The 10,596-nt window shown below is 46.2% G+C and overlaps 1 protein-coding gene across 2 annotated transcripts; it reads left to right on the top strand.

The window, feature by feature from the left end:
• Positions 1–21: 21 nt before the first annotated feature.
• EPGN (epithelial mitogen) lies at positions 22–9,992 on the top strand. Of its 2 annotated transcripts, none has more exons than XM_054514582.1 (5): positions 22–2,132; positions 2,640–2,729; positions 7,098–7,215; positions 7,937–8,089; positions 8,376–9,992. In XM_054514582.1, the coding sequence occupies exons 1-5, from the start codon at positions 2,096–2,098 to the stop codon at positions 8,428–8,430; spliced, it is 453 nt and encodes a 150-aa protein (XP_054370557.1). In that variant the 5' UTR covers positions 22–2,095; the 3' UTR covers positions 8,431–9,992. The 2 variants fall into 2 exon arrangements, with proteins under 2 accessions (XP_054370557.1, XP_054370555.1); XM_054514580.1 differs by having other exon boundaries at positions 7,095–7,215.
• Positions 9,993–10,596: the final 604 nt, after the last annotated feature.

Raw genomic sequence — 10,596 nt, 5'->3', positions numbered from 1 at the left:
TATTGTGTGTTCAGTCATTGCTGTGTCCATCTGTTTGCACTGCTGTTTGTTTTCTTTGGTTTAACTGTGATCATCTCTGTAATTTTTGGCAGAGTAGCCATTTAAGGCACTGTGCCTGTGTTCCTTGAGCGAGCCTGCCTGTGTCATGCCCTCCAAGCAGGTCACTGTGCATGGCAAGCCTTTCCCTTGATCCTGTGGGAGCTGGGTTAGCATTACAGCACAGCCTCTGGGGCCCGGGCTTGGCTCCACTACATGCTGTCTGCGGAGCTGCTGGAGGCTTCCATGAGAGTGCTCTCTGCTGGGAGAACATCCAGAAGGAGTATCCAGAGGGAAGGGCCCATTAGACAACCCAGAAAGCAGGCTGGTGTGCCTGACCTGGTCAAGGTTTGTCCAAGGACAAATGCCCTGCGGCAGACAGAGGACAGCCTTGCCCACTGCAGCCTTGTCCCAGGCCTACCGCACCTGCTGTGCTGCCTCATGACAAAGCCTGCCCTCTGATTCAGGCCAGATTAAACTGCCATTGTGCAGCTGAGTGTTGAAAGCAAGGCTCACCAACCTCATCCCTGCTTGGGACTGATAGCAGAGGTTATCTGGGTAGGCATAAACACTCCTGTCCATCCAGGAAGTGTGCAAGTTGCACTCAATCAGTGTGCAGGCATGCAGTAATTCAGGATAGTAAAGGAAGGGAAAAGCCTCCTGGAATGCAGTCCATGAGCAGGAAAAGGCAATAATTAAAATATGCATAACTAGCTGGTGTTTTTCCCTGAGCACATGAAGTGGTTGGATGTAGTCCTATAGGTCACTGAGGAGAATGCCATGGAGAGGGAGGATGTGAGCTGATTTGAGTTACCAAGGCACTTATTAAAAGGCTTTGGGTTTTAAAATCTAAAAATTGTGCAATGTTTTTGTTGATTGGAGCTTACAGTTGAGGAAGTGAGAGTTGTTGCTGAGGTGAGCTATGTACCTCTCCTTTGGTCAGTCAGGTTGTTGATGTCTCAGTGTGTTACTGAACTGGGATTTTCCAATTAACTGCTCTAGTCTGGGCACATCAGTACCCTTCAGAGAGACCAGTCCTGCTTGTTCCAAGCTGCCTGTGACCAAGGAAGCTGGACAGTGTTTGGAGTTGTGGAGAGTGGTTTAGTATGAGAAGCATGTTTGACAGGTCTGTTCTAGAGACCCTGCAAACACTATGTAACAAGTATGAGTGTTTGCATTAAGCATAGTCACTTCTTGGAGAGGCAGAGATGGGCTTTTTTGGCAGAAATGAAGGGATCTGCTGCTGTAGGAGGCAGCAGTTTACCTGCTCTTTCAGCCTGTGTTTTGTCACTGTTTGTGCCTGGCCAGGTCTGGACTTGTGCCCTGCAGCTCTAGCCAGCAATCCCAGGCCTGCCACCGGCCAGTGGGCTTCCTGGCTTCCCGGGCTGTGCACAGCCAGGCTGAGTGGAAAGTGATTAGCACAGCCCTCAGGCTTGCAGGGCCTGGGATCAAAGGCCTCCCGCTGGCAGCCACTGATGAAGAACACCATCCATTATCTTTGTGCCTGATCGCTTCCTAATCTCGGCACTAGCTGTTCCCGCAGTTCCTCTTCTGGATGGCAGGGACTGAGAGATGGGAGGACCAGGGGAGGAACATTAGCAGAGCAGGGACTGGTGTCTGCACTTGAACTCCAGTGTAGCATCCTGAGGGTGAATATCCTTCTGGAAGTAATACAAGACCTACATTGTGAAGAGAAAAAAACACTACACTTTCAGTCGTGTTTTGTTTGGCTCGCCTTTGTTTGGCTGTTTTTTTTTGTTCTTCTGCACTGTCAGATTCTGGGTCTCGCTCTAAAACTGCACCTTTATGCCCACAGGTAATAGGAAACCAGGGTTTCAAAAGAAAACCTGATGCCATTGCTAGATAATAGCAGTTTCCTAAATAAATGTGTGGTTGCCCCGGGGGTTAGGTTGTTACCAGATGCACCTTTTCTTGATTGGTGAGAACAGGAGATGACGCTTCCTGGAGTATAAGTGCAAGAGAAAACACGGGAGCACAGATAAGCACAGCAAGCAAGCCACCTGGAAAGAAGACCTGAGAAGGTGTTAAAGTAGCTGCCATGGTGTTTGGAATGCTAATCTATATTTTGCTGAAAGGTAGGTTTGGAAGAGGCTTTTCTGTGTTGTGAGGTGCCAGGGTTTGTTAAACAGAAACAAAGCCTTTCTCCTTCTGAGATAGGCAGTGGGGTGGGAGGTGTGCAGAGATGTAGGGAGCAGAGCTACTTCAGCCATTTGAAACCTGGATGAAATTTTAATTGATGGGGTGTAATTTAGACTCTGAAAATAAGCTTCTTAAACTGGTAAATAGGTGTAAGGTTTGTACTATGCTACGTGTATCTATGCTGTAAATTGTGCAGGATAATAGAATGGAAAACATAATGGATTTGTATTTTGGGACATTTACAAGCCATTGTTTGTTGTCCCACAATCATAATTACACTGCGTTAAAAGGAAGAGTGTTTTAAGTGAATTGTTACTGTATTGCTGCCTTCTCTGGGGTTTGTTTGAAGTGCATCTTGGTATGAAGTGCTTTCTGGGTGAAATGAACCTTGAATAGATACACTGAGTTTTCTGTTCCAGTAAGCATCTATTTGCATTACACAGCAATGGGGGCACTGAGTGAAGAGTCCACTATTACTGCTTCATCCCTCAGCACAGACTTACGGATTAATTGGACAAAAAACAACGCTGAAGGTATTGGTTTTTTGTTCTGTTTGTCTCTGTTAATCTGTCGACTGGGGGAAAAACCCAACCAACAAAATAAAACTTCCACCAAAATCTGTGATGCTCCATCCCTTGGACACTGTGGGATTTGTGAGACAAGCTGATTTCTTCATGGAGTCTTTGAAGCCTCTCTGGAGTAAGGGCTGCCACCCAGCTGGGATAGGCTCAGCGATGAGCAGCTGAAGTTTCATTGAACTCAAGTTTAGTCATGATTTGAAGGATACATTTTAAGGCTGATGTCTAATTTCTGTTACTTTCACCTGGTGCTTGGTTTCTGTCTGTGCTCAGCACGCACCTCAGTGTGTAGAAGTGAGAAGGAACAGGCACAACGTCAAACAATGCCTGTCATGAGTTGTTACTCACTAGTTTCTGTCTTTGTTGCAGTTTTGCTTTTGGCTGTCTGGGCTTTCACAGCTCTCATCTGAGTGCTGGCTCTCTCTTCTTCCTTTCTCTTTCCTGACTGAAATGTGAACTCAGGCTCTTTTACCTGCCAACCTCTGAGAGCAGAGCTGTGTTTATCCTGCCAGCTGCATTGATGTTACCTGAGATGCTGGTGATGTCATTGCTTTCAGAGAGCTGTGCCATCTGGGAATGAGGTTTTGGCAGGTCAGTAGAGAGGAACCTAACTGTGATACTTTTTAGTGTCTCTGTACTTTGAAAGGTGAATAAACCTACATACAAATAATCTTCTGTCAATTCTAAGTCATCACAGGATGTCTTCCAAGCCTTTTTAGTAGCTCCATAAGCTTTTTATTTTCTCATAACAAGTCCAGCTGTTTTGTTTTCATTTCTGATCTCTTGTAGTGGCAGAGTGTTACATATGCATTCATCCACACACATACTGTATGTGTGGGTTCCTTATATATATATACACATAAAATACGTATACACGCACTTGTATGCATGTGAAATTGGTAAGGTGTTGGTTTTTGACCACAGTACTTTGGTTTATCAGTGCAGCACTGTGGTCTGGTTTAGTCTGTGACATGATTCTTGCTGAGCTGCATACAGCAAACAGGAAGATAATGAAGTGGAAATACCCTGTGGCTTGTTAAGTGCCCTGTTAGTGTTGTTTCTAGAAAGCAGGAGCATTGGGTCATGTTTCAACAAAGAGGAGGCTTATTTACAGGGTCACAGCCATGTCTGCAGTAGTCTGTGAACCTTTGTGGCAGCTGGAGCTGTGGTAGTCAACTGGACACCAGCATTTTCCTTTAAGAGAATTCCACTGAAAGGTAGTAAAGGAGGCCCTGGAGCTGGGACTGAGCCCTTCCCTGCCTCCTCTTTCCCACTGCCTTTCCTCCCTGATGCACCATACTTGTGGACTGAGCTGTCATGGTCTTACTGGCTGATCCTTTTGTTGCCAGTCTGTTAGTTTTGGCAAGCCCAGGCTTCCAAGTACCTGTAACCCTGATTTCATGTCAGATCTTGCCAGGTGTATCTGAATGACTCAGTTGCAGGCAGCTGTCAAGTGCTTACATGGCATGTTTCTCTCTCCTCATGTGACATGAAAGGGCACATGGACCTGTTTATTCAACAACTTGTTTAGTATCTAGGTGGGCAGTATGATAGGAATTAACATAATGCTCTGGGGCAGGCTAGGAAATCATCCTTTTTGTTTTTGAGACTCATTCTTTCAGAGGTAATTTGTACTTTTGCAATGTCAAAATAATTAGCTCACGGAATTTTTGTGTGTAGACTTAATAGCTGATGTTACCCACAAGCTGTTCCTCCTGACAGCGAAGAAGGAATGTGCTGGTCTGTCTCAAGTGCTTTCTAGGCAGGCTGCTGCTCCGGGCTAACCTGGGTTTCTAATGACACTGGCACTCAGGGAAAGGGGTTCCTGTGCCTGCGCAAAGCCAGGTTTCCTGCAGGTGTGGGTAGGTGGAAGTCTGCCACCTCTCGGCAGAGCTGGCATGAGCAAGGAGAGATTTTGGGATGTGGCAATCCATCTGGTCGAAGTTGGGGTAGAGGTGGCTGGGGATTTTGTGCCTCTGGGGTGTGAATTTGTACCTTCCTCATGTTTATTTTCTTTCTTCCCCTCGTGGAAGAGATGGAAATGAAAAACTAAACCTGTGCAATAGACACCTTCTCAGGGCCTAGCAGGAGAGCAGTACTTTGGGCAGTGGGAAATGCTGGCTGAAGTCTCCCATTGAAAGATATTTTTAGTGGTTTTTCCAGTGCATTTTGTGCTGAAATGGTGATTCAAAACAGTTGGTGCCTGAGAGTTTGAGGAGGCTCCTGGGAAAAGTGTGGACTTGCCATTGTCTGTTTTCTGAAACTCTTCCCTGCGGAGCTTAGGTAGCTGTTCTGCAGGTTCTTTAGACCTAACCAGAGTGGGCTTTTGAGAGTCTCTGGCACCCTGGATCTCCTTGGCATGCTGAGCCCTGCAGCTCTGCTGCCCACATGCTTTCCTTTGTGCTTTCCTCATGAGAGAGCAGTGTACAGTTCTCCTGTGCAGCCAGTAGGGTCATCTATCTCTTGTCCCAAAATCTGTCTTTTCATCCTGAAAACTGCCCTTTCTTAACGCCTTCCTGGAGTCTGTCCCACTAAGGCCTGGTCCTTGGCTGACTGTGCTCTTAGCCAACAAGCCTGTCTCCAGAGATTGTCAGCAACCTTCCCAGAGGCAGCCCAAAAAGAGCCAGAGCTGGATACTAAACTTTTGTTTAGCTAGCACCAACTTCCTCCCTTGCGTTGTGTTTCTGGGCCCCATAGTGTGAAGAGAAACTTGGGGGTAACTTTTTCTCTGTGGAAGGATGGCTAAGATGCCCTTTTCTCAGCCATTAGAAGTTCATTCTGAAACAAGATGTGCTTTCCCCACCTCTGTAGCTTTTCTGTGGAAGTGCAGTAAGCCCATGTGTCATTTTTTCAAGCAGACCTGAATTGTCACTTGTTCTCCCTAGGTCTCATGCTAAGCTGGGAGTCTGGTTACTCTGTCAGGTTTGAGAGACACTGTTCTCAAATGAATTGTTTGATCTGAGTGTCAGTGATAGCATCATGCCTTTTGGGTGTCCAAACCACATCATTCACAGCTCAAGCTGAGAGCTGCTCTAGCAAGGACAGCTGTTTGTCATTGCTTGTTGCCTCTGATAAAGCTGCAGAGAGGAGGAAGGATAAAACCTCCAAAACTACTTAGAAGAGCACACAAAGGAGGTTCCTGCAGTTAGATGGTTCAGACTGGAATTTGATTGGGAATTTAGGGGGTTGGTGCTGTTAATCCTGAAAAGTGTGTGGTGGGCTCACAAGTTGCCCTCAAGGAGGCTTGAGGCTTGTGTGCGTGGCAATGGTTCCATGATCGTACCATTTCCAGACCTGGATTCAGCACTTAGTCAGAAAGGAAGGGTTCTGCTTGCTGTACCTTTGAGTCACCTTTGTTGGGTAGACCTTGTCACCTTGCTGCAAGATGTTATTTTTGTTGTGGTCATAACTGAAAGCTGCTGTTGACATGCCCTCTGTTAGGAAATCACCTTCAGCTGTCACTGAAGCAGTCCCCTGAAATAGCAAGTCATTGCTTGGACACCCCACCCCACCAGTGATTCCTGGAACTGGGTAGAGAGACCAGTTGGAACAGATGCCTGCAGTGATGGCAAAGCTTTGGAGCTTTCTCCTCACCTGCTGCACCCCTGTTCCTGTGACTTCTTTATTCCCATTTGAACCACTGTGAAAAAGGGAATAAGGTAGTGTTTTCTGTGCGAGAAATGTGCTTGCTGACCCAGTTGTGTAGAATTCAGCACAAGTTCACCACCTTGCTGACCATGGACTGTGCTTTTGCACAGCAAAACCAACCAGGCAGTCTTGGCAGCTTAAAACTGTCCTGGGACACTCAGCTAACATTGAACCATGGAGAAGGGAGGGGAGGGAGGAGTCCCACCATTCATCCTCACCCAGAGCTTATAGGCAGGAGCACCAGAAGTGCAATAGTTTGTCTTGGGACAAGGAAAAATTAACTATTAATTGAATCCAGACTGGGAAGGATACTGAGAGTAATGCAGTGCTCTCCTTGTGTCCTAAACCCCTGCTATTACTGGGGAAGTTTTTCTGATTGCATTGCAGATTGGATAGTGCTGATGTTACCCTGTGTGAATCTCCCATAGTAATTTCTGTACATGTTGCTCAAGAGCAGATGATTTATTTACAGTTAGTGCTTTCTCAAAGCTGTGCTGGACTGTCTGGGAAGCTTGCTCTGTTCGGTGCTTGACTGAACCAGCTCACGAGACACCACACCGTAAATTGACATACAGAGTGTTTGCTGCACAGTGTCTGTTCTGCTCCAGGTGTGAAAATATGTTCAAACAATGTTCTGTCCTAAAAGTAACATGACTTTGTTCTGTTTCACAGTAGATTATTCAGAGCAGCCAAAGCTCTTGAAGCTGATGCAGACCTGCCTTGAGGAGCACCACAGCTATTGTATCAATGGGCTCTGCGCCTTCCACAGTGAGCTGAGGAAACCCATATGCAAGTAAGGAATGATGCCTGTTATACCCTTCTTCAAAAATGGCACTGGCATTGATTCTTCATGTGCTGCATGTGCAGCTTCACAGTGTCAGATATTTGCAGGATTAAACTTTGTCACAGACCTGAGTGCTGTGGTGTTTCAGGACTGCAAACAAGGCTGCAGTACTGTGCTAGTGGAAACTGGAAGGGAGAAGGGCAATTCACAGCTTTGTAGGTCACTGCCATGGTGCCATCTCAAATCACAGCTGGTACTGGAGTTAGTAGTAGAGGAATCAATACATGTTCACAGTGAGTATTAAGAAGGGAACAGCACCTTCCAACATACCAGCTCCAACTGCCTTATTCCACAACTCCATACCAACCAGAACCATGGTGTCCTTACAGTTCTCTAGGATGCTTAGTGGGCAGCCTTGGCCTCTGGAGACATAACAGCAGCTGAGGATCAGCAGAGCACAGTGCTCTTGGTCCACACCCTGCACAACCAGGGGATGTTTAGACTGTGTTGCTGCTGTGACTGCAGTACTCAAGCAAGTTTTAACCTGGATAAACTGGGACAACTGGTAGTCTTGGTGGAGGGAAGAGGTTCTGAGTGAGCACCAGGTTCAGCCCCTCCTTGTTTAGACTTCTTGTGATCTGTTCAAAACTGATGGAAACTAATGTATGTTTGAAATAGAAAATGAAACATGCTCTGAATGATTTTTGTGTGATGTGTATTTATTTTGTAGGTGCCTTGCAGGTTATAATGGAGAGAGGTGTGAACATTTAACACTAAATTCATATGCACATAATTCTTATGAGCGCTACATTGCTGTGGGGATTGGGATTGGAATACTGACCAGTGGAATACTCGCCATCATCTACTGCTATGTTAGAAAGAGGTATGGGTAAATCTGGAACCTTCTGATTAGATTGTTCTGAATTTCAATGGGCAGAGTTTTAGGGACACTGGGGTTGTGTCTTTGCCTGCTACTAATCTATGGTGTGATTTTCAAGGAACTAACTCTCTATACTTCTGATTTCTGATCTACCAGTGGTGCAGTTGTCTGAACCGTGGGGCTCCTCTGGGCTGCCCAAGTGAATTAGGGGGGCTAGAATTTGGTTCTGTGCAGGCTGCTGCAGTTTCAGGTTTGGCTGATGCAAATCACATGCTGGTGTCTGCTTTAGATGCAGGAAACTGCAATCCCCCTACAAGGTGTGTGTGGGTGAGACGACGCTGTGAAGCCCTGTGCTGGAACTCTCACCGGTTTGCCTGCTGAGGAGGAAGGCCCCCGTGCCATGGGACAGGTGCCCCGGCCTTGCAGAGGAGATGAGCCCGAGGGAACGACGGAGGAGTGTGCCAAGGGAGCTCCTGCAGCACTGACAGGCTCTGGGTGTGGTTGAAGAAAGATTTCCTCTCTTGGGTGAGGGTGGATGGTCCCCAGGCCCAAGCAGCTGAGGACACTGGCAGGCATCTCAGCACTGTCCTGTGCCTAGTGTTTGGTCTGGGGGGAGGACTGGTTGGTTTTAGCCGTTTTCAGTCATTTCAAGTGCTCATACAGTGTTCTGCTTTGGTCTTTTGTGTGTTCTGTTTGGTTTTGTTTTCGTTTTTTTTTTCTCCTCTGGAGGATAAGCACCACCTCCCTCATAGTGGAGCTGTGTTCTGGACATCATGCACTGACCACTAACCATTTGGGTTCTGATTTTGTTGTCTGCTAGCTGTGTGTGTGGATAAACAGTCCTCTCCCAACCCAATGGTTACCCTTGGTGTGCTGGGCCACGTATGGGCTTCTGGTGCCATAAAGGACAACAAATGTTTCGGACTGAGGAAAGTGTCTGGTTCTCAAAACCATCCTTAAATTAAAATATAGAGACTAGGCAATTCTCCTGGAAAATCAGACCATGACACCTCTGGGCATGGCATGTTCTTATTGTTTTCATAAGCAAAGCAACAGGACGCCTTTCTCAAAATGGATTATGGAGTGTGCTTGTGACAAAGAACAGTCCGCTTCCCAAACATCCTACAGCAGGTCTTCAGTTCCGTGGAATTTCAGGCAGAACATTGCCTTGCTGCACCCTGATTCCTGCACAAGACTTGAATTGCTAGAGAAGCTGGAATTTTGGTATGAAACTTCACTACAGTTTTTCCCAGGAAATAGACTTTCTCTATTCCATTTGCACATTATGGGAACAATGTGACCACTCAAATAAGAAGTTATTTTAGGGATTCAGTTCCACCCTGGACTAACAGATTGCATATTGGATGCTTGGTTCCAGTCATCTTATCTACAAAGAATTGGTAAGGTACAGAGATTTGGTTCAAGGAAAAGGGAAGAAAATTGGTTCTGAAGATGATGGCACTAACTGGGATGTCTCACAGACAACTGGAGTGTTTGCCATGCTGATGTGACTAGAGATGGCTCTCAGAGATTTTCATTTCAGCTGTTGCACGTTGTAGACTCATCTGCTGTGCTCAGCCATCTACCAGAGAAAGGCAATTGGTACTTTAAAGTCTTGTGGAGTCATATTGGCTCCTAAATTCAGGTGCCCTGCTGAAAGCTCAGTTTTTTGGTTATGTGAGTTAATTTTGACAAGAGGGATGCATGTTTTTTGGTTGAAAAAACTGTGTATTTGTGAGACTACAGTGACAATGCTGAAATGTGTATGAAAGGTGGGGTTTGAAAGGGTAAAGGTGCGTGTGGCATGTCAATGGTCTGAAGTTCAGGGGCTTCTCATGTGGGCATGCTCAAGAATAGCTGAGCCATCTTGGCTCTGTGATACCAGTAAATAAAACAGCACATCATACACTGTTTGGAATCCTGTGTAACAGAGGGAGCAAGGAGCATATGCACACACAAAAAGGATTGCTGGTGAGGAGTGGATGGACACCACTCCTCTGCACATTGACACCATTGTATTCATCCCTCAGCCTTTTTGTCTTCATCTCCAGTCAAATCTTCAAATCTTTGCACTGCTTGTTTTTTTCCATTCTTCTGACCTTTTCTTAGGTTCCACTGCTGGGTAACTTGTGTTTGTGACTATCTTCAAGTCAGCTTTTGGTAGTGGCCCTATCATTTTGTGTCACAACATGTGGTGAGAGGGCAATTAGGCACAAATTACAGTCTGCATATCCTCACAAATGCAAAACGCCCTTCACCCATCTCACATGGAAATGGAAGATGTGCATGTCATTAGGAAAGCACAGGTGAGAGATTCTGCTTGTTGGTCTCAGGAGAAAATGGTGGCGCTGAAAATCCAAAGGATGAAAAGCCTCAGGGTTTTTGTCACATGAGTGAATCTGCCTCTCCCCAGTGAGTTGTCTCTTGTGCTCACACTGCTGGTGTTGGATTCACTTCCCAAGGACCAGCCCTTCTCCATTGCAGAGACTCTCTTGGAGCAGACACACACC

This window comes from Molothrus ater, chromosome 4 (assembly GCF_012460135.2).
Source record: "Molothrus ater isolate BHLD 08-10-18 breed brown headed cowbird chromosome 4, BPBGC_Mater_1.1, whole genome shotgun sequence".
Classification (NCBI taxonomy): Eukaryota; Metazoa; Chordata; class Aves; order Passeriformes; family Icteridae; genus Molothrus; species Molothrus ater.
Note: the sequence above shows the minus strand (reverse complement) of the source record. Positions and strands in the feature narration are given on the sequence as shown.

What these genes read in the sequence shown, in the direction of transcription:
- EPGN (XM_054514580.1), top strand. Translation starts at nt 2,096, where the DNA reads ATGGTGTTTGGAATGCTAATCTATATTTTGCTGAAAG. An exon ending in AATCTATATTTTGCTGAAAG is followed by an intron (nt 2,133 to 2,639) that starts GTAGGTTTGGAA and finishes TGCATTACACAG; the next exon opens with CAATGGGGGCACTGAGTGAA. An exon ending in TACTGCTATGTTAGAAAGAG is followed by an intron (nt 8,090 to 8,375) that starts GTATGGGTAAAT and finishes TGTCTGCTTTAG; the next exon opens with ATGCAGGAAACTGCAATCCC.